The sequence below is a fragment of the Mytilus edulis genome, chromosome 4, assembly GCF_963676685.1.
Source record: "Mytilus edulis chromosome 4, xbMytEdul2.2, whole genome shotgun sequence".
Lineage (NCBI taxonomy): Eukaryota > Metazoa > Mollusca > Bivalvia > Mytilida > Mytilidae > Mytilus > Mytilus edulis.
The window spans coordinates 83,782,459-83,807,830 of NC_092347.1; the positions used below are offsets into that span (position 1 = coordinate 83,782,459).

Sequence of the window (25,372 nt, forward strand, 5' to 3'; positions counted from 1 at the left end):
TAAACCAGAAGATCTATATATATATATATACTTGATAACACAGATCAATAAGACAAGTGTCATTATTCCAAAACAGAGATAAGGCAGGAGAAGGTATGATTTCTGCTAACTGTGTCCTATATTAAAATATATTTATTGAATTTTCCCAATTTACAGAAACCTAATGTTCATTTGGCTATTCTTCTTATGTTCTGTTTGGTCGTATCATTCATACCTAAAGATCACCATTAGCGTATCTACACTTACCTTGGAAAAGGGCTAGTTTGAAATTTTTTATTCCGGTTAATAAACAAACACTTCGTCTCGTATTGTATACTTCTCATAGTCTTACATATTGTATATTGTATCTGTTTTAAACTTGTATAGCTCTTGTTGTCTTGTAGTATGCATATGATTTGTTTCGATTATGTAGAAGATTGTATATTTTTTGTTTTTATTTAGTGATTTGCGAATACTCCTTTTAGTGTAGCTTCTGTCAGGGTACAAAACATTTCAGTCCACAAATGGCTGGCTTACCAAATATTTATAAACATGTTTTATTTACCTATAACAATAACCAAAGCCTTTATTGATAAAACTGAAATGTTTAAGGATTACATAAACCAGTAATTTCAGGCACATTATGTTCTATACTATGTTCTCTTTGTATTGAATACATGAACAATAGGTTTCTTTTGTTTAAAATTAGCAATTTTTGCGTATTTGTTAAATTTTTAATTTGGGGAGGGGTCCTGTAACGTTTATATAAGACATTTGCAACACGTGTGATCATGCTAACAATAAAGAATCGGCAATTCCGTCGATCAAAGCTCTCCATTTTCATTTATTCTTTAAGAACTAAGAAGTTCTCCCCTTTAGCGTTTGTTAGTAAAGCGGATTATCATCATGGAAGGCCACTAAATAATTACACATTCAACCCGAAAGTATTACTTAGGATCGAGGAAAGACTCTATTGGTATGAAATTCCAACATATCGGGAGAATTCTATTGAAAAATTTACTTCTTTATGTTTATAGAATATGATTTTTATAGACCTTTTAAAATAAACTAACCACAAGGATGAAAAGCAGGCTATGTAACACAGTTGTCACTATAGTATAATAATATTTCATTTGTCCTGAACATGCATGATATATTTGCCACTGGACGTTAAGTAATCAATCAATCAATTAATCAATGATATATAAAACGCGCTCAGTATAAGTAATGAACTTTGAATAAATTACTCCCTGCACTTTTTGGGAACTATAAAAAATCCTAATCTGTTTACTTCTGTACATGGTCAAACTCTTACCCATTACCTTATCAATGTATGGATGTTTGTTTATTTACATTGACGTACAAATTTATTACAACTCTCATAAACTGTCAATATAATAAAATCATGTCCGTAAATGCTGTCAAATAAATTTGTTTGTCAAATTATTTTTACATATAAGTAATAAGAAATTCAAAGATTAGATATGTTGACAGGTAAGCATAAAAATATTTTCTGATATATATTTGAGTTTTACAAAATGCTTTGATTTGTTCATAGATTGATGATTCATTGTATGTTGCTTAACGTACAGTGGTAACTATTTCATGCATGTTCAGAGGTGTCAATACTCAATTGGATTGTTATTTTCAGATTGAAACTTATATTTTCTTAAAGACAATCGCTCAAAAAATATTTAATTGAAGATGAATTGTCCAGATATGCATAAATTGTTTAACTGGTCTCACTAAGATAAAGGGCTTAGATACCACAGCTTTGTCGGGAAGAAAGTTTGGTGTGGTGGTGGTGCCAATTATAAAGAGGTAACGGACCATGGACAAGAATAAATCACTCTCATCTAAATGTCTGTGCAGTTCTTTTAACCACCTTAACCATAGTAAGATGTGAAATCTTCGAACCTCATTCTCAACAGTCATAGGTGAAATAGTTTTTGTCGTCGTCTTGAGCCGGTGACCTTTTTTTTTTTTTTACATTCCATGGCATCAACATGTGTCTAGCGATTTATCATCATAGATACGTGTTCATCTTAAAAATACATCTTACCCCATCAGACTAAATATAACATTTAACATAAAAATGATTTTTCCTCTTTTTTTAATTAAATCTAAATCAAGATAAGTAGTTTCGTGTGAAAACTGAGTATTTGTTTTGTCTCGTATTGCAGCTGCAAGCGGTGGTTCCTATCGGAAATATCAAACGGTGTGTACAATGAAAATGGATTTGGATAATAGGATTTTACTCTTAAAGGTTGGGTATACAAGTTTACATACATATAGCTCCGTATATAACACAGTATAGTCATTCTTTTCCTTCCTAAATTCATTTATATATAAAGTCTCTGATTGATTGTATACTAAAAAAGAATAAGACATATATGTATTTCAACAAATATAAAAGCACATGAAGGTAAAATCTTACATTCATATCCATTTCAGTTAATGGGGAATAACTCTATGTAACATAGGACATATTTTTCCCATAGCTAAAAAACTAACATTGCTAATTATTTCAAATAGATTTTAAATCATACTCGAGTTTAATATTTTTAATGTAATTTATTTAACTAAATGAACGAGTTTTCTAAACTTCATCAGCTACAGTTCATTTTAACACTTTCTATATCATGGACGGCAGAACTAAATTTAGAAAACGTGACTGAATGTGTTTCACGGTGGGGGGAAAAGCAATTTTCGAGATATAGAATAAGATGGAAAAAAAAATATTCAAATCTGCATACTCATATTAATAGCATCTTTCTTATTTATATTTTTTTCCATTAACTTTTTTAGTTTTAGAAATCTAATTTCAGAGTGTGGCGTGAGTACCCGACTCCCTTCTCACTCTTCTACTTTTCCGTCACACACTATATTCTCTTTGATGCTTAATTAGAGATTTGAAGATGCAAACATTTCGCGCAGAAAATGTGTTATTGTGTGTCAAAAACCAACATTGCAATCGAAATGATAATGATTCGAGCCAAAGAAAACCACTGATATTTAATCAAATCTTAAATTTTGGGTGAACGGTTAACCTATGATTCCTCTAAATCATGGATGAAAACAACAACGTCTTTTCGATATGGTTACTAACGTTACTTAAAATACAATGCCATATGGAAATTTTCAAAAGAACTCAGCAAAAAGTAAACATGTATTTGCCACGTTCATCGCATGTCCCAAATTGCATAATTCAAAGTAAACTAATTATTAATTCATCAAGAAAAGCCTAAAAACAATAAATTGTGGATGGAATCGATTGGGAAGAATATAAGATGTCAGTACTATAGATTTCAGAATCGATTTAGTTTTTGGTATACATGTAAGCACCTTAATTTTTTTCATCAGTGAAATCTGTTTTTGCTGAACATTCTTAACGATTTACAGTAAATCTTCATAAAATCGGTTCAGTTGCATGTTTCCAAGAGGAGCTTTTAAACATGGTCCGTATTTTTAAAAATAATGTCAAAAGGATAAAGATAAGTGCCGTATTATAAGTTTTAGTAAAGGCATGTGGTCACTAAATAGCGATATTCTATTCAATTTACAAGGTTTCGTACAATGCCTACCCTCTTTCTGATTATACGGTCGAATTGACTTGATGAAGACACTAAAATGAACTGGAATTGGTAAGGATTCTTTTCTCTTGGTACCCTTTCATCTCGTGGTGACATAAACATGTTTTTTTTGTGAGGTTTTCACTTTTAAGAAAGTTACCAATAAAAAAAAAGTCATCCAAACAAACCTCATTTCAAGTTAAGCAAGAAACAAAAGTGAAATGACTTTGCACATATCTATCTATGATATATTACATGCAATTTGGTAATTATATAGATAATATATATTAAATTCACTGAGATTTAATAGATTGGTTTGGGGTTTATTTTTGCTTTAAAACGTCCAGTTGCAAATATTCCAAGCATGATCGGGACGACTCGAATTAAATTACAATACTAGTACATGTAATAGGTAGGTCCTCCGATGGAGACGGACTGGGATAATGGACTTTTGAGTTAACAGTTCATTTTTTAAACAGCCTACCTAAGCATCCCTTACAAAGTTGTTACAAGGATTCTTAACGTGAAGAAAGCATGACACTCTCCCTAAAAGAGGCATCTGATATCAGGTCCCCATTCTCAGTAAGTATCCATTCCTCACATCTCAACAGACGCCCTAATTTGGCAAGGGTTTACTGCCGGTCGGAATAAGAACAAAAGTAACATTTTTTCTGTACATCACTGAAGAAGAGTATACATTGATTTCAAACTATACGCCATTATATATAAGTGATGAAACATATAGGGGAATGTTTTAAGAACTCATCGAATTTCATATTTATTTATTTTTAAATGCTTGCAGTCATTAATTATAATTTTTGTTGTTGCAAAAAAAGGGGAGGGTACATTTTATTTGTTTAATTTGATTTTTTTAAATGGATTTCCTTTTCAGGCCTTTGAAAAATATTCTTGACACCTATCACCACGTCGTCATTGAAATAAAATTCAAAATATAAATATATATATTTCCTTATTCTAAGTAACGAGACATCGTCTTTTAAATTTTCATAAGCAATTTGTTTGTGGTAATTCGAGCAAAAAATGTGCATTCATTTTATTTGTTTATTTTTCTTTACATACATAATAATTCCATTATGGAATTTGTTTTAAATGTTATGTACAGATATCTGTCGATCTATTGTACGATAAAATACGAACAAACAATACAACCAGGGTCAAATGACTTTAAAACGGTTGAGTGAAAAAAGGGGAGATAATTTCAATTTTCACATAACTGTCAGAACTGAATAGGCAAATCGGTGGCTAATATCGGAGATTCTGAAGGATGTTTAGTGTATCTAGCGACATAGGAATTCCTTAAAATGCCTACCTTTTCGACTTCAGAGGTAAACATATTTACTTTTGTTAATATTAGACTAGAGTAAGACTTTTAATCTTAGATAAAGTAGATGAGAATGATAACATGTTTGCTTATTAATTCTTTTCCATTACTCCACTGACAGCCTTTTAAGATTTATCTTCATTGAGTAATACCAATTAAAATTCTCTTATTCAGTAGGGATTCAAAGTTTAAAAAGGAACAATATCGATGGAATTTCAATATTTTCTGGGTTAAAAGTGCAAATACATACGGATTTCATAAAAGTTCTTTTTTTCCAAACTAACAAAGAAGTTGCATTTTCAGGTAAGCTTATACTTCATTTCGATTGATTGTCTTTATGTTTGCTTTCAAAAATAAAGTATAAACAGTAAAAATTCAAATATTTGACTGTCTAATGAATAAACAAATAACCTCATGATTATTTTACTATTTCCTTTGTTATCTATTTATGTTATCTACTCGAATTAATATTGATAAAATTAATTTCTGGTTCCATTCCAGATATATATGTGACCCATTGCTCATATCGTTAAACTGTTGCGTGATTGTTTTCTTCTAATAATTTAAATTGACACCAATTAAATTACTTATTACATATACTTCAATTATTCGGTTATTACAAATACTAGAATTATAAAGTTAATAAGCTTTATCACCCTTCCAGACGAAAGTATATAAGCGTATGATCTGCTTAGGAATGAGTCAATATTTAAAAAACAGATTATTGTTTTCGTTTTCACATTTTCTGTCTTTTAAATGGTAAGAAAATAAATATGTGGACAACGAATTTGACTTCGTGTGATAATTGATTTTTTGTTTATTATATTAGTTCATAAAAGTATGGTTTATAACAATGTAATTACAGTAATTAAGTAGACCATGTAACCCTGGTCTGTTCTATAGGCTTGACAAAAGTAACAAAAAACCTGCACATTTCCAAAGCAGCATTTATGAAAATAGCATTTAAATTGGACAAATAGAAGGCTTTCAGTCTTTTCTTTTCAAGAATGTGTATTGCTTGAAATTTAGTGAATACCTATGCAGTAATTGAACGACAGTATTGTATACATATGAACAATTTACTGTAGGTTAGATGCGGTACATTAAAATGATGACGCTTTTGGTGAAATAGGTTAGTTATTGTTCGGGACTGCTTGTTTGACACAAAAAATAGTCAATGCATTTATTCAAAATCAAATCTATAATAATGCATTGTAGACGTGATCATATTAACCTGGGACCCTGGCTCAAAGTTGACAGAACCGAACACGAAGCTAAGACTAATTTTGTATTGTTGGGGTTAATGACCTTGAGGGTTGATTATCAGAATCGATGAACTATCCATTTCATCAGTATATCATATTCTATTATTTTTTTTTTAGAGGTGTAGTGGGGTCCATCGATTTGGACATCATTTTCAAGAGATAAATTCAGTGGTCAAATCGGCTTGCTTGAAACAGCTTAATAAGGATTGTTCATAGACCAATCATTGAAAAACAAAAAAATACTGTGAATCAAAATGGGTTCAAAATGGTCGTAAATATAATCAAATTAATGTCTGAAAGAGATGCTATCTTAATATTTAGAAAAAAAATACAATTTATTCGTTTGAGAATTTAGCGAAATGCAGAAACAAACGATCGTACGGTCAATATTAGACATTTATAGGGAGACTGTGAAAATTTTATGGTTCGTCTCTCTTATTTTTATGTCAATTATTCTCCTTAATGCCAAAATTCTTGAATTTTATAAAAGTACGAAATAAATTTGTTCTGAGATTCTTTTTACGTTGGGTTACTGTCTCAATGATTTGTATCGTACATTTCCTTTTATCACATTGTCATGACGTACTAAAAGCATCATCCGAAATAACCGTAGCTTCATATTTTAATTATAATATTTCTCACTGTTTGTAAGATTTGGATTACAATTATAATGTATTCCATTCCTTCGTCTTAAACAAAGTTTAAAAGCTAAAAGAAAATTGTAATTTCCCAAAACAAATAACAAGCACTATAATTGTGTTTACACTGCTATTGATATCGAATACATAAACTGTTACAATTAAAGTTGACACAAACAAGTTAATAGGATACCCGTGTGAAAGCACACCTATTGAAATGTGGGAAATTTATTTACATTCTGAAAATCACTTATTTATCATGTTTATGGCTTTTGTAAAAATTTGAATCATTTAAGTATAGTAGCGAAGTCTAAACGCCACTTAACATTGCGTTTATCAGATTTCAATCTGAACCCAATATAGGCCCTGGGGATACATCTAGTTACAACTTTAACCTCCTTCAAATCGTTAATGTTACTTATTACTCAATCGTTTCAATTTACAAGTAATTAGAGGTTATACAAATTAAATGGTGCTGAAGTTTGTGTTTTTTTTTAAACTTTTTGAACCCCTGAGACCCGGGTGAACTTATGACCCGAGCAGGATTGTTGAAACATAATGATAGTTGATAAAACAAAATAAGGTAGTATTGCAGTATCTTAACATTTATAATACGAAGCAACATATAAAGTTTGCATTACATGACCAGTTTTCAAGGGAAAGAGAGCAGGGACTGTCAAGAAAACGTTATGATTAAACCTTGTAAAAATCTTGACCTCTGCCCCTAAATCTGACTCATGCCATTTCCAGCTCTAGATTAAAACTATATGTCGAATAAGAATTCGGTGTGGGATCAAACTATTTCATAATTATTTAAAGTCAAAAAGTCTTCTTTAAGTGATAACAATATCATGATTGAATTTTAATTCTTTTAATCCAAACAAAGTTACTTGTATAGGCATGAATGTGAAATAATTGAGCCACCCGTGGTTATGGAAAACCGTTAAATGTATGTTACAGATACGTCTGATGACCAGATAAAACTTTATATTCACACCTCTGACAAATTACTGTAAAAAGACTGTATAGAATATTGTTAAAAAACCTTTTAGAAAATATCTACGTGTAGAGATGGGATCTATGGACACGGAAGATAGTTCGGCCGAAGTAAGTCTCACAAAAATGTGTTTCGTAATTTTTATACCATATATACAATTTCCACATAGTTATTTAAGGAGTTGGCTGCATGCTGTTATTCTTTATCATACCATGGTACTATTTTCCTCATTCCATAACTATTTATGAAGTTCTATTTCTGCATCACATTTCATAATACTATTTATACATTTATCTTTGTAACAAAACACTTCAGAGGAAAATGATAAGATTTCTGTGTACCCGTACTTTATTTAAGTTGAATGTACTAGTATGGAAAAATTAAAAAACTGTTTTACTTTTACTCAAGGAATTCGAAATATGAAAAAAAATATATGATTATCCCACTATAGATATAGATTGTCGTTTGATGCTGTATATGTACAATAATGGTTTTTCGTTCATTGCTTTGTATATAAATCTGGCAGTTTGTTTTCTCGTTGAGATTTTTTTTTACATTTGTCATTTCATAGCTTACTATGCAGTATTGGTTTTACTCATTGTTGAAGCACGTACGTTAACCTATAGTTGTTTAATTCTACGTCATTTTGTCTCTTGTGAAGACAACTTTTCCAGAGAGGGTTGCTACCTTAATTTAAGCACAATTACATGTATTATCTGACAAACATAATCGTCGTAACGGCAGTATATATGAGACCCGATCTATTAGATGCGCACATGACAAAATTAATTTGGCTATTCAATTAGATATAAATCTGACCTGATATTCATTTTATAAATATATGCATTAATTTGCAAACAGCTTTATCATGATAATAACTAGTCATGGTAAAATGCAATAAGCTTGTTCAATAATTTAATAAACAACTAAAAAAACGCATATTAAAATACAATATTGCATGTTTTGACTAGAAATTAACAGAACTATTAATTTTTACATCATACATAATTGATAATTTAAATTCCTTATTGATTCTTACGACCAATTTTAAGTTGTCGAACAAAGAAATCTAGCATTGCATCTCCTATTTTATTGGTTTTTAACGTCAATCTGAATAGGTTTAAGTTAATATTTCAGTTATAGAGTTGGTCGAACAAGAGAGATTGTTTTACGTTATTAAAAAGATTAAACGATTGTCAACAGAAAGCATTTTTTACATACAATTAACTATATTGAAGATCCGGCTTTTAAACAAGTGTACATGTGAAAATTCTAAGGCGAAGTATTTTGAAGGTTGAAGTTGACAAGAAAACTTGACATGAATTGATAACTTTTTTTCTAAAATGTCTTTTTATCAATTTAAGACGGAGAGTTCTGGATCTGGAAGGATGGCAGAGCGAATACGCCCAGAGAAGACACCTCGACAAAGAGTTCAGAAAATATGGCGTAATGTCCGATGGGCGCAGTCCTTTCCAGAAGAAACATTGGCAATGGAGTCAACTGAAATAACACCAAACTTCGCCTTGAGGAAAATTGCTCTGTTGTTTGAAACAAAAAAATATGATGAATGTGCTACCCTTATTAGAAGAATGAATTCTGTGACTTTGGGAAATATTCTGGCGGAAGTGCCACTCGAAGTTTTGTATGATTCAATGCCACACAGCTTGTCAATTCTTGAAGCTCTATACGTAAAACTTTTTGATAAAATAGACGAAGAATTTCCAAAAGAACATATTAGGACGGATCTTTTAGTTAAAAGGATGGTTACATGTTTTGCTATTTTAGCGAAGTCGACAGATAAAAACTCCAACGTTTATTATCCATTCTGCAGGAATATTCTCCGAGTGGTGTCATCTGTGGAACCCGGATTACGGCAACAATTGAGACAGAAGAAAAAGGCTTTGGACAAATGTCTTAAACATTTGGGACAACATGGCCTTGTTGACAGTTCTGGTGGTTCACTAATGAATTTACACGATTCTCTTAAACTTGAAATTGAAAAAGTTGAAAATCAGTACAAAACTGCCTTGCAAAAATTAGACGAACTTAGTTTGTCAGCTAAACATCCGATGTCAAGTTCTATAACATTTGGCAAAGCACCGACTTTGGTCAGTCATCAAAGATTGATGCAACTGAGCAGAGATGAAGTTGAAAGCCGGCTAATAAAAAACAGAACTGTATACAACATCATCGAACCTGCAATTACAAACCAGTATTTAAAAAAACTCATTCACATATTAGAGAAACGGATTGAATACGATAAAATATCGATGTTTCACGAAAACGAACTGAGGAAATCGTGTGAAAACCTTCCAGAAGACGCATTTATGTCTACGACGCTCCAGCATTTCTCTCAAGGGTACGCAGTAATCATTCGACTTTTGAAGGAAGTAGCCGAGGAGGAAGAAGCACCAACAGAGGATGAAGCGCCATCTAGTGATGAGGATATTGTTTCTCCTGTTACGCATATGGACAGAATGAAAACAATTTCAAATTTTAATGGGCTTTTTACTCTTAAAACAAATGGTAAGTTTATTTCTGGTATTTATTAAGTTTAACATACCCACGTTTTCTGCGTCTTTTTTAAAAAGTTATCAGCATAATAGAATACCAAAACATATGTCATTGAGTTCTTCACGGGAAGGGCAAACGATTTATATCAAATGAACAGAAAAACGTAGATATCTGCATCTATATATATATATACATATGCTATAGACCTATGTTCACGGTAAGCGCTCTAATTTACAAGTCTGTACAAAGTCGCATTTTGCGAGGTTGTCTATGAAGGAAATACACATCATTATTTTAAAGTTTACGTAGAACAATCTGATTTGATATTTATTAAATCGCCTTAACAAAAGAGCATCAAGTATCCATCAAATAGGTCTTTATCCAGATTAAGACGTCGTATTATCTACTTTAAACTCAAAGATATAAATTGTCCGAGCGTAAAACTTTGATAACAGGTGTTAAAATGTCTAAATATCAATTTAAACCCAAGCTGTGATTTGGAGATACCTACAAATTAGACATATTGAGGCCAATGTTTTTGCTCACTGAATCCTCTAGCTAGGTCTTTGTTGGATGATTCAACAGACTAAAACATTGTAATGGTCTTTCTGATCATCATAGAGAAATAATGCAAAACTCCAATTATTTAATAGCACCTTGTTTATACATGTTTAATTGTTTATATTGCGTCCTTTCGCAGACACTTAAGCTGTCTGAGGGAAATGTGTGCTGTACATTAAAGGACAAATTAGTCTGTCTTTGTACACGTTCCTTAAATAAGACCCTGGTTTCTTAGTTGACTGTCCAAGTTCAATGACTCTTTTCTCACGTGTGCACTTTTGTTCAATAGTGATTGAAGCATGAGCAGGATTAAAGAAGGAAATATAAATAAAACCAACAGAAAGTGTTGAATACCGAATACTACATACATAAGATAAATCATTCAAGTCAAATAAGACAGAATTTCTGTGCAACAAGGCATTGCCTGTATATTTAAATATCCAATGCACAGCCATTTAAGTCTTTTACTCAAGTATGACAGATATCTGTGCAGTTCAGCTGGCCTGGAAAATTTTCAGACACATTATGTAAATCATATCATATTGATACATTTCTATATGTTCATTGCCTCAATTTCTTTTTTGTATCGATTTTTCTACACATCAAAAGGAACCAATTTTCTCATCATAAAATCCAATACATAAACACCATACCAGTCATTGGTGTGTACCATTTAACTGTTTTTAACTGAAATTTTAATTACATTTTCATGTATTGGGAAATTAAAAAGTATCAGAAAAAACTTTTAGCAAACTGTTCGATTTGTGATTTATATGTGATAAGTCTAATATAAGTGCTTTCTATCCTAAAGGGTAAAACAGGTTGAAAAGATTTAGAATTTTAATTTAATTACTAATTAAATATTTTCTCAGCGGACTAATTTGAACATAGCTAAGGAAGTAATAAAATGTGTATTAGGAAACTTTCACCTGTTTGTTTCTGTTGACGTACAGTATTATATTGGAACATTAAAGGCTCACATTATAACACGATTATGTGTCATATTTTCAATATTGTTAATTGTTTCTTATTCCTTTTCAATAAATACACGATCAAAGTAAAATTTAGATTGTTTCCTCTCGAATAAAAGTATGCTCCTTCACATTCATTATCACACGTGACCCCACGCTACGAATAGAAGAAGCAGGATTTGTATATTTCTAGCACGTCCGTCAGTCCGTCTATTAGTCATTTATATTTCTGGAAGCTAGCTTAATAAATACTACACATCAATTTGCAAGCATAAGGATATATACGGTCACGAATAATGATAAAAAGAATCCTGATGATTTGAGGTCACTGTGCTCAAGTTGATAGTTACTACAAATAGACTAAAATTTGGCAGAAAATTTGTTGCTGCATTCTGAATCGAAAACTTCAATAAAGGATTGCAACCATATTTAGTACATATATATACCTATGGAAAATTAGAGGAAACTTCGGAGGTCAAGGTCAAATATTCTTACAAAGATTAAATATACACCACCTTAAGGTCATCTTTACACCAATCTGCTTACGAGAGCTTCTTTGCTTTGTTTTCAGAACACAACTTTATTCAGTTATTACTGCTTCTAAAAGAAACCATTTAGTATAGTTGGTCTTTAAACGACAAATCACATCAAAACTAACTGTAAATATCTTTGATATTGTTTATTAAAACGTTAGAATTCAGTTTCATTCTTCTATGATCTTCTATCATGTCTTGCTATTATTCAACAACATAAAATGTTCGATATCATATCAAACTGAACTCATTTTTATTCTTTAATCCAAAGAATTTGCGTAATGGATTATCAAAAAAGGTTTGCTCGCACCAATTCAACTATATTGTACACAATTTTATTTGAATAAATGTTAATCCAGCTATGCTAATAATATTATAATCAAATAATGTAATAAAAGTTTAATTTGATATGGAGAGGAGGAACAGCGTAATTATTAAATTCCATTTGATAGAATTTGATAATTTGGTGTAAAGTGTTATTGTTGTGCGGTCGTTAACAGGTTTATTTTCTCTTATTGTCAGTTTAAATCCCTTTCTACAAAGACATAGCCTCATGTTCTATTTTTTTTTTCATAAAAAATTCCACGAAATCTATTGAGTATCATTTTGCCAGCAATCACTGTACAATGAGGTGCTCATATCCCTTTTAAAAAAGTGTTTCTTGTGTTTTGTAGATTTGATGAATACAATTTAAAATATATAAATATTGTCTCTAGTGGCAAGATTAAAGCCTTCGTGCAATGCTAGGAATGTAACTATACATGTCCAACAAAGGTGTCCTAGGTTTCCTTTGGAATTTTATGTCTATATAAGTATACTGCATGTTGACTGTAGATTGCTCAATATTGGCTTAAAAGAACTTTCTGGCCATGTAATGTCTATATTTTAAATCAACACACTAGAACATTTTTTTTCATACTCCTACCTAAATTATCTTCTAGATAATAATTCAAAATGCTATGTCCATCTCCCTTGTCCATACTATGGCAACACGATTCGATTGCTTAATGAAGCTGTAATATAGCCAACTGAACATTTATGACTAGAGTACATCATCTCATTATTTTTTGTAAAACGTGCACGTTTTGATTTAAACCAGCCATCCGATTGAAATAACTATGACTTCGTTGTACTTTATTTCATTTCAGAATATTTTAAGATACCATTCATACTCACGTTTACTTTTAATGATTTCATAAAAGTTTCTAAATCGTTCGTACCTAGCATCATTTATACTTTACGTCCAGGGGCAAATATTACATGGATATAAAGACAAAACATCTAAATGAGATGGGAATAATACCCTGCTTTTCACTAGACCGACACGAGCCAGACGCCCAACCTGTTAGGCCAAAACTGCTACCAGTTTGCAGGAAAACATATCACAAACTATGCAAACACATTATTCCGACTCCGACCCCGATAAGTCTTTGCTCTAACCCCAAACCGGAGAAACGGACTCAATTGCAGAATTATAGACTCAGCTTAACTTGAGGCGCAATGGAATCACGGTCTCACACAGGATGTTATATTACGATGAATCCAAAAAACTTATGAGTACTTCAAAGTTATCAAATCTTAATTAAATTTCATATGAATACATAAATATTGTGGACATGTAACTGCATATCATTAAAATATTTATATACATGTGTTAGGCGGCAGTACGGGTAGAGGATTTTTACGAACAGACAAAAAAGGTCAGTTGTCAAAACACGGTTTTGTTATGATAATTAATCCAATATTTATTAACAAATTGCTTTAATACATACATATAATTATTTCTAATATATATATATAAGCTTTGGTGATCTTGTTTATATATGGTTGCACATAAAATGTATATAAATAATGTATGTATTGGGAACTAATATATACAATTATAGTGACTAATAGACCTTTTCAACATCTCTCGACATCGACTAATGACACCTACAGTTTACAGGTAAAATGGATGGGTCGTCTCAAAGACAAAAACCATCATGATTACCATTACGTAACATATTGGATTGGCGGTTTTATACTGATTTGACTATATAGTTTAAGAAAATAGATCAACCAAATAAATAAATAAATATATGTATGGTGGCCGGATGCGGCCATTTATTTCACCTTTTCGCGTTTTCGTGACTTCTCCTTTCATTTTGCAAACGCGAAATTGGGAATTCGAGAAATCGAGAAAGCAAAATTGAGAAATCGGGAAATCAGGAAATCGAGAAAAAGGGAAATCGAGAAATTGGGAAATAGATAAGATTGGGAAATCGAGAAATTGAGAAATCAAGAAAGTAAAAACGGCAAAACAAGAAAGAGAGAACACGAAAACGCGAAATGAACTCTCGATTTTGCATTTTTGCTTTTTCTATTTCTCGATTTCCCAATTTCTTGATTTCTCGATTTCCCGATTTTTCAATTTGTCGATTTCGCTTTCTCGATTTCTGGATTTCCCCGAAAACACGAAAAGGGGAAACGTCCGCATCCGACCACCATACATATGTCTCTGTCATATAATATTCTTATTTCGTATGTATTTGCACGACATTCCAATCATTCAGAATCCTTACCCATTTTCTCTTCACTTTTGTGATTATGTGAGTCTTTCAAAGTTATCAAATCTTAATTAAATTTCATATGAATACATAAATATTGTGGACATGTAACTGCATATCATTAAAATATTTATATACATGTGTTAGGCGGCAGTACGGGTAGAGGATTTTTACGAACAGACAAAAAAGGTCAGTTGTCAAAACACGGTTTTGTTATGATAATTAATCCAATATTTATTAACAAATTGCTTTAATACATACATATAATTATTTCTAATATATATATATAAGCTTTGGTGATCTTGTTTATATATGGTTGCACATAAAATGTATATAAATAATGTATGTATTGGGAACTAATATATACAATTATAGTGACTAATAGACCTTTTCAACATCTCTCGACATCGACTAATGACACCTACAGTTTACAGGTAAAATGGATGGGTCGTCTCAAAGACAAAAACCATCATGATTACCATTACGTAACATATTGGATTGGCGGTTTTATACTGATTTGACTATATAGTTTAAGAAAATAGATCAACCAAATAAATAAATAAATATATGTATGGTGGCCGGATGCGGCCATTTATTTCACCTTTTCGCGTTTTCGTGACTTCTCCTTTCATTTTGCAAACGCGAAATTGGGAATTCGAGAAATCGAGAAAGCAAAATTGAGAAATCGGGAAATCAGGAAATCGAGAAAAAGGGAAATCGAGAAATTGGGAAATAGATAAGATTGGGAAATCGAGAAATTGAGAAATCAAGAAAGTAAAAACGGCAAAACAAGAAAGAGAGAACACGAAAACGCGAAATGAACTCTCGATTTTGCATTTTTGCTTTTTCTATTTCTCGATTTCCCAATTTCTTGATTTCTCGATTTCCCGATTTTTCAATTTGTCGATTTCGCTTTCTCGATTTCTGGATTTCCCCGAAAACACGAAAAGGGGAAACGTCCGCATCCGACCACCATACATATGTCTCTGTCATATAATATTCTTATTTCGTATGTATTTGCACGACATTCCAATCATTCAGAATCCTTACCCATTTTCTCTTCACTTTTGTGATTATGTGAGTCTTTCGCCAAATATTTGCCGCATGCCAATAACGATTTAATTTGTTGGTGTAAAAGCTTTTATGATTTTTTTCAAAAATGAAAAAGAATACTGGACCGTCCGTCCGTATCACACTTGTGAACACAACCAACTTTGTGTTTTTCTACCGATCTTCACCTTAGTTGATGTACATATTCAATTTTTACATAATTACATATTCAATTTTTAGGTCGAAGGAAAATATCACGTTTTTTTTATCAACGATGGTCTCCTCCGCTTCAAGATATCTTGTTCGAGGTAAAGTTTTTCCTTGATGAATTTTGAGAAAAAAAATATAATTGACCCCTCGTTTCAATGTTACAACATTAAAGCAGTGATTGGTGAACACAGAATTCAAGTGGAACACCCAATTGGTGAATTGAAATGACACAAAGTAAAAGTACATTATGGAGGCACCAAAGGCCAAAACTAACAGACATGTGCCGCCCTTGTCAACCGACATAATCATTGTTTAATTAAATATCAACTAAAATAAAACATGATTTGTTCTTTTTGTTTTCCAAATTCAACCAGGACAGCTAGAAGCTAAACGTCTAAAAGATGAAATGTGACTTAAAGTATATCATTTTCTTTATAATAAATAAAAAAAAAACATGTCATTTGGACTCTGTAGGAAAGCTGTATCATTGTCAATGATTGAAAGCAATAAAATCAATAATGACCTCATTTTTTTTTTTTTTTTTGAGACGACCCTTCATATTTTACCTGTCGTAGTCGTTCTCAACTGTAGGTGTCGAGAGATGTTGAAAAGGTCTAATACTAAATTAGCCAAATGCATATATAGTTAAGATTTTTTTCACACTGATTCATATCACACTTAGGACTAAAATCTAGTCTTAGATTACAAGACCTTTGCAAAACAAATATGTTCTAGACAATGACTATGTCAAATGAATATTTGTCTTAAAAGCAAACCAGTCACGGTGCCTGATTTGAATTGCGGTTAGTGCTACTATTAAAAAATAATCCGTCAAAACTTCTGGTAATCTGACGAAAACATTTAAAAAAAATAATTGAAATAATGTTTGCCTCAACACATTCCTGTACCTAAATCAAGAACGAAAAAAAACCCCACATACATTTCATAGTAAACATTGCATGCTAAACTGTACGAAGTACATCGAATAGAGAATGGAAACAGGAAATGTGTCAAAATGACATCAACCCGACTAAAGAGCAGAATGTTAATATTTTAGTTGTACGTATTTATACATACTCAGATTTCTATACTGCTTTAAGAAATATGAAATACCGAACTTAGGTCAAATTAAAGGTAGCACGATGGAATATGAAAACAAAAGCGAACCCTTATCGAAAGTAATATCTATCGATGTTTCTATGATTTGGATTTTGGAATGAACCAAATACTTTGATTTTAAGGTGGTAAAATGTCTCTTACAATGTTTACTTTACATATGGATAGCTTGTTACGAATGTAAAATCTATATATATATCAAAATGTATATGAAGTGCTTATTCAGTATGATGTATACATGTATGTTGTATGAACTAATGTGTGTTGGTGAGTTGCGTATAACGAATTATTATGCTAAATCACATTCGCAAATCATTCTTAGTCATAAAATTATTTACCATGAAACAATGCATTTTAAAAACATAGAAATTGCATTTTCAAAAGCAATATCATATCTTTAAATTGTTTTATTTTCTAAATAAGGTATGTTAATCATATATAATTATCATACTTTTGTATATATCTTCGTTATCATATGCAACTTTAAAAAAAGAAGCATGTAAATATCTGCCTTGTGGTTTTGATTATTGTTGTAGAAAAAGACAAAATCGTTTAATTTCAAATAATGAAATCAGGATATTGTGATAGACACAATACGATATCAGTACATCGGATATCATTTTGATCATATTCAATGACACCATGCCATCAATGACATTGACATCTAACTAAAGGTCACCTTATATACGTATACTAAAATACTGCTCAAATCATAACTCCGCTTAAGGCCATCAAAGTTACATATAGTGAAGCATAACTTTAATTCATCATAGCTCTAGATCTTAAAGACGGTCATAATCTTGATTGCTGAAATATTAGTGAAGGGACATGTCATAATTGTATTTGGAATTTATCATATGGTCAATTATAACAGGATGGCATCATTACTTGTGGTGTTCTAAAAATTGCAATGAATTAACTCACTTAGATCGAAATGTATTAAATTAGATTTCTGGTATATGGTGACTTTATACAAAAGACAAGATAATGTTACTGTGTGTTTGATGTGGGTCAAATTTACCCAGAAATTACATCATCATGATATTCGAAAAACGTGTCGTTGACAATAAGATGTTCTGGATTTAATTATGCTATACATGTCTTCGACAGCATCGTGTTTTTCGTCCATTCTGTAATAATTATGATGCAACATGAAACTTACTAATCCTCCAACAAAATGGTGATTCAACGTGGATCGATTTGTCCAGCTGTATCAAATGTCATTCGGTGCAAACTTGCATAGTTTGTTTATTTGCCTATTTGTTATTTTTACTCTTTTACTCTTTCATATTTACACGTACCAGGTGATTTTGTTCACGCTGCCTTGCTATTGGTCAGTTCCCGTTTAACCCTGTTATTTCTTTTATTGGATAGGGTTCTTTTTTATCGTTTAAATACACTGTGTGTAGATCACTATATCTAAGACCTCTTGTCTAAAGTTTTGGTTAAAAAGGGCCCTTCCGCGGACACAATTTACCAAATCAAGATATACAATAGTACAGAAAAGTTGTTAAAAACTATTTAATAATTTGATTGAACTTCTATGTTCATGCTGTCTTCATGATGTTCCGATTGAATGCTATACAATGTGTGTTTCTCAAAAATATGTGCTTACATGCTTGATAATATCTTGGAAATTATTGTAGGTCTTCGTCCGTCTATTATATCAGGACCGTTTCCGTTCAATTCCAAATCCTTAAATGGTACTACAAACGGATATTCACGACCAATCAGACACAGCTTCTCACATGTAAACGGTCATAGTTTGACAAATGGACATTCTCATCACCATGACAACAAAATGGAAAATCTTGAAAAAGAAGTGGAGAATTTAAAATTGGAACTTGAAACAAGCAGACAGGAAATCAAAATATTACAAGAACACGAGCAGGAATTAACGGATAGGTATATTGATAAAATGTTCAAAATATGAGATATTTGTATTATCATTTTAAAATCCCGAAGTTACTGTATGACGTCATAAAACTTGCATATAGATCCAGCCAAGACAATGTTCGTTTGGTTTGTATACACCTTAAAACTTTTTGGGGTTGCATTGCCGTTTGTTTTTGTTGCACTTCATGGTTTCTGTTGTTTCGTTGCTCTCCCCTAATAAATGATGTGTTTCCCTCAGTTTTAATGTGTTACCCGAATTTGTTTTCTCTTAATCGAATTTTGACGTTCGAACATTCGATTCGATATTGCGATTTTGACCGTCCTGTTTAATTCATTTTGGTTATTATACTTCCAACTTTTACATACGATATTTAGATTTTAGTCTTATGGACCCTAGTGTAATTAATGGCTAGTTTGTTTTGAGTGTCAGGCGGACTGAAATCGTTAGCTAACGTTGGTATCATTAAGTTTATTGGGGGAACTACTAACAGTTTCCCTGCTCTCAACAAGCAAACGTTACTTTTCCATATATGTTTTCATTTACAATTTTGACGAAAATTAAGCCGTAATTTAAAATGTTTCAAATTGAACCAACAGAGACTTAGCATGAAATCGAAACAAAAGAGTCTAAATTGAATTATTCTAAATATCATCCTTTCAAAGAGAAAGAAAAACTCATCAACTATATTGAATATAAATGAAGTCATATAAATATAAATATGTTTCCTTTTAAAAATAATTATTTTGTGGCATTAAGTACTGGAATAAAAACAACGGATTTTTTATATAGAATCAAGTACTACGTAGTTCTCAAGATGGCAGAGACCCAAAACACTAAATGTTTTATGATGTCAACAATTTTGTAAAGCTTTCATTCAAAAGTACATATTAACTAGAAACAAGTTATACCAATATTTTGACAATGACATTTCAAATTAAATAATAAGTGTTTTGTATTGAAAAGTAACAATATACAGTCTAATTCAAAATATTTTGAAGGCCTTGAAAAGACGGCCATATAAAGATCGATCAACACGGAATCAAGCAATTATATATTCATAATTAACATAATTGACTATTTTTAGATTGGCAGATCAAGTGCAGAGTCAATTTACAACAAATAATCAACATTTTGAGGATTTAAATCTCGGAGAAAATCGACCAACTGAATTAGTTAGACAATATGGTAATTTGTATAGCGATGCACGAATGGACGCAATTGATGCTCTGGACAGTATCGAGGAACTAGGGGAGTTATCGTTACTGAAAGAGAAAATCTTATTTTCTGTCGTTGTGGTACGTGTGAATATTCAGTATAATCAAGTTATGAATATCTATAGGATTCTACCTAATGGAACATATAAAGTAGTTGTGATGAATTATGAAGCAAAGATATTTTTGGTGTGTAAAAAACTTTTACATTTTCAGTGTGAAACTCACAGTTGTTAGTATGATACGGAGGTGAACCCGCAATGTTCAATTTTATGTAGTCAAGGCTTGTTCCATCTCTGTTTTATCTTTACATTGTTCAAACATTTTGTAATCACAAATTTCATTTCAGATATATAAGAACAACTTTCAAATTAAGACCAAAACTAAATAAAGGAAACAGAAGTATACCGCTGTTCGAAAGTCATAAATCGATTGAGAGAAAACAAATGGGGTTACAAATTAAAACCGAGGGAAACACAAAGAAACAACAGAAACACTGAAGTGCAACAATTGAAACACACACAGAAACGAACTATAAGATAACAAATGCTAATGTTCTGACTTGTTACAGGACATTTTAAGAAAAAATGGTTGGCCGAACATGGCCTGTTGGCCAGCCAAACCTCTCACTCTTATTGCAAAGTTAAATACAACACTTTAATGACAACATTACATGACAGAATTACAGTAAAAAGAAATGCAAGAACATTCAGGACAGTGAAATACACAAACCGTGAAACAAAAGTACATTTCGACATGCTAACCACAGAAAAAAAACGAACACGTTAAACAACAAAAGACGGCACAACAGAACCACGAACTGTCTTTCATTTTTGATATATGATAAAGAAATCTGGCATGTTTACCAGTGAGACAACAGCAGTATTAAAATACTTAAATTTAACAACTACAGTATGCAATAAAAAATTGTAATTCAGAATTTACATATTTATTTTTGCTTTCGAGATTACACAATGGCTCATAACATTACTCTTCCTACTCTGTGTCTAAAAGATATGAGTTTTAGTGTTCCCGTTTGAAATAATTGAAACTTCGTCACTTAATTGGGGTCCCACTGCATAAAAGAGTGTCCAGAAAATGTTAATCTGTTTTGTGGCACACTAGTCTCTATGCATTAGAAATATCCCAGAGACGGATAAATCCGATGGCTCGTGTAAAGAGAGTGCCACGCTCTTTGCACGTTAAGAACCCTTGCAACAACTCTTTGAGGGGTCCGTAGGTGGCCTGTTGCAAGGCAAAATTTCTGTCCCTATTTAATATACCCTCATTTTCCAGTGGCAGTCCAAATTTCCCCGACCATCATCCCAGATGACCTCTATTGTGACAAGACCTACCTTGTGATTGTGAACTTGTTCTCGTCATGAATATGCATGAAATATTTGCCACTGGACGTTAAGCAACCAACAATCAATCAATCAATCAATCCCAGAGACGGAAGTGAAAAATGGTACTATAATAAACAAAAATTATTATATTGCATTTTGAGGGATTATACCGTATAGCGGGTTATTTTCGCGGGGTGTAAATTTTCGCTTATTTTACACCCACGAAAATAACCCGCTATACGGTAATAACTTAAAGCAATTTTCATTCTCAATTATATCTTAGATTATATAATTTTGTATTTGACGCCAAAGATTTATAGAATTTCCTATTTATTCTAGCTTTCATTTCGTGACACTCAACAAATGCTTCATGAAATTAAAGGAAAACTACGCCATGTTTTAAATCTTCCTCATCCCGATGCTAGTCAGAACACTGTTGATGATATCACGCAGAAAATGGAATCACAACTCAATCTCTACCTCCAACATACGTCACATCGATACGATCTTACAGTTGTCACACAGGTAATATATTATAGGAATGTGGTGAATCTGAAATGTTTGTTTCTAAACTTGGTAGCGGAAAAAGTAAATCACAAACAGTGAACTTCGAGGAAAATTCAAAATGGAAAGTCCCTAATCAAATGGCAAAATCAAAAGCTCAAACACATCAAACGAAAAGATAACAACTGTCATATTCCTGACATGGTACGCAGGCATTTCTCATATAGAAAATGGTGGATTAAATCTGGTTTTATAGCTAGCTAAACCTCTCACTTGTATGACAGTCGCATCAAATTCCATTATATTGAAACCAAAACCTTTTTGTAAACGTAAAATGATTATTGCCCAATTAATATCCACAAAGTCTGTGTGACCTCCCTCTCGTGTCTTTCGTGTGTCTTTCAAGTGTATGACTAAACAAACACATTAATGATCCTACTACTTATCTATAGCTAAGATATAAAAGGCGTTTGATTCTATAGAAAACATACAGCAAGAGAGAGTTTTCAAACTTGTTTAACATGTCAACCCTGGAATATTCTGTGATTTAAAAAATTGAATTTTCAGGAATTAATTAAATTCTACCGCAGCACAGTATCCAAATAGTTTTAATCAGTTGTGTCAGTTGTGTTTGATTCTATAGAAAACATACAGCAAGAGAGAGTTTTCAAACTTGTTTAACATGTCAACCCTGGAATATTCTGTGATTTAAAAAATTGAATTTTCAGGAATTAATTAAATTCTACCGCAGCACAGTATCCAAATAGTTTTAATCAGTTGTGTCCAAGACGCAACATGAATCAAGATATGTAATTATATAAGTTAACGAACATATTTCACAATGTCAGTGTATTGAAAACATTTTAATATGTAGTTTCGGTGTTAGTCAGAAATGAAAATATCAACAATGAAATTTAAATACTTAGCTAAAAGTAAAATCACAAAAATACTGAACTCCGAGTAAAATTTAAATAGGAAAGTCCCTAATAAAATGTCAAAATCAAAGGTCAAACACATCAAACGAATGGATAACAACTGTCATACTCCTGACGTGGTACATGCATTTTCTTATGAAGAAAATGGTGGATTAAACCTGGTTTTAAAGTTAGCTAAACCTCTCACTTGAATGACAGTCGCATCAAATTCTATTAAATTGACAAAGACGTGTGATAAAAAAACAAACAGACATAATAGGTATAAATGTCTGAAATAGGGTACAGCAATAAACATTGTGTTATAATCTCAATCAATATAAAACAAACAAATGTATAACAAAGAAGCACTAAATGGCATATAAAACAAGCTTATTAGCATATTAGTAACAACGTACGCAAAATCTAAGTTAACTGAAATGCCTCCATTTTTTATACCCTTAGAAACTTGATTGTTGCAAATGAAAATTTCGGCCCATATCCAAACTAGACTGTTTTCCAAGTTGCAGCCAATATTTAACCGCTCCATTAATCTTGTCGACCTTATTTGCAATTCCTAGCAATTTCTTTTACCGTTAATATGTTCATATCTTGCAGATGCTGATTGTTTTGCTTTGGGTATTATTGTATTGTTATAATTTTGTTAATTTATAGCCAGAGACAATTACATTTTTTTGTAAATGTGAAAAGATAAAACCAGTTGCGGTTACTTATAAAGACCCATTTCTTGTATACACGTGAACAACATTTATTACTTTCTTTCCAACATTTTCAATATTTAGATTGAGTTTGATTTTTTCTTTCTGTAGATTGCTTTATTTGATAGTTTCTTAAGGGGGTCCATACTAATTGCACAGTTTGTAGCAAATCCTTACACAGTGTTTTTAGGAGTAATTTTCTTATGATATGTTTTTTATGATATGAAACGCGCGTCTGGCGTATATACAAAATTTAGTCCTGGCATCTATGATGAGTTTATTTATCCATCATATCCCTTATAATTCTAGTACTGCAAGTTCTTAATCGCAGTAATTAACCTCGACATCAAAAATGTAAAATCATTTTTTCGTAACATACAGTTATTGTTTGTACCATTGTAGGACGTCTGCAGACAAATTTATGCCACGCTGTTTGACTACCCATGTCTCAAAGACTGTATTGGCTTACAGAAATATATTACTGCTAGTGTTCGTGTCGCATGGGGACTAACAGTTCAAAATCCGCCATATGTAATTCAGTATGACTCTCGCAAGTTCAACCCGGATATACACACAAGGTTTCACTCATCAAATTCTACTTCCGATGGAATTCAAACTTTCATTTGGCCTGGATTAACAGAAGGCTACGGTGGGCATTGTGTTTGCAAAGCAGTTGTGATAACGTAGCACACAATAGCTTTTTGTTCAATAATTTTCAAAGGATGATACAGAATGATGATACCATATATATTTATTTTTATGTCAACCTGAAATTTGGATTAGTTTATTTGATAATGATGCGCTGGCACGTTCTACTTGGAAGAACTGACATGAACTTGAAGAATTGTTGACTTGACCCGAACAAGAGAATTATCACTGAATACTGTTCATAACTTTGCCTTCTATGTGATTTGACTAGGGAACAAAGCATTTCTGTGATACACTGTATTTACAATATGCATTTATACATATTTTAATGTTTCTTCATTATCATTTCACCCAATTTAACTATTTCATTCAACTGAATAAATATTTTGCGAAAATAAAACAATTCTTTCATTTTTTTTTTATTTCATCTTTTTTTTAAATGTTCACCTCTATCTGACCAAACATATAGAGTGAATCATATTCAAATGTTTTCACATGGACAATATGACAGGTGTAACACGTAGAGCAAGATCTGAATACCATTCGGGAGAACCCGAGATCACCACCGATTTATGTGGGAATCATCCGCTCAATCGTTAGTTTTGTATGTTATTTCTTGTGTACTGTTTTCTCTTTTCGACGTTTTTCGGTTGAACTTTTTTACATGACATTGTCAGTTTGTTTTCGTCTTATGAGTTTGAACATCCCTTTGGTATCCTTCACCTTTGTGTATCTAGACAGCGGTAGTTTGTGTTGTGTATCTAGACAGCGGTAGTTTGTGTTGTGTATCTAGACAGCGGTAGTTTGTGTTGTGTATCTAGACAGCGGTAGTTTGTGTTTTA

General features: G+C 31.8%; 1 protein-coding gene across 3 annotated transcripts; it reads left to right on the forward strand.

Moving 5' to 3' along the window:
- Positions 1–4,716: 4,716 nt before the first annotated feature.
- LOC139520781 (uncharacterized) lies at positions 4,717–24,930 on the forward strand. Of its 3 annotated transcripts, none has more exons than XM_071313716.1 (7): positions 4,717–4,897; positions 9,158–10,319; positions 15,066–15,107; positions 18,941–19,199; positions 20,276–20,486; positions 22,088–22,273; positions 24,285–24,930. In XM_071313716.1, exons 1-7 carry the CDS (start codon positions 4,874–4,876, stop codon positions 24,567–24,569), a joined length of 2,169 nt encoding a protein of 722 aa, XP_071169817.1. In that variant the 5' UTR covers positions 4,717–4,873; the 3' UTR covers positions 24,570–24,930. The 3 variants fall into 3 exon arrangements, with proteins under 3 accessions (XP_071169817.1, XP_071169818.1, XP_071169819.1); XM_071313717.1 differs by lacking the exon at positions 15,066–15,107 and adding an exon at positions 14,031–14,072 and having other exon boundaries at positions 4,772–4,897; XM_071313718.1 differs by lacking the exon at positions 15,066–15,107 and having other exon boundaries at positions 4,772–4,897.
- The last annotated feature ends 442 nt before the right edge of the window (positions 24,931–25,372 follow it).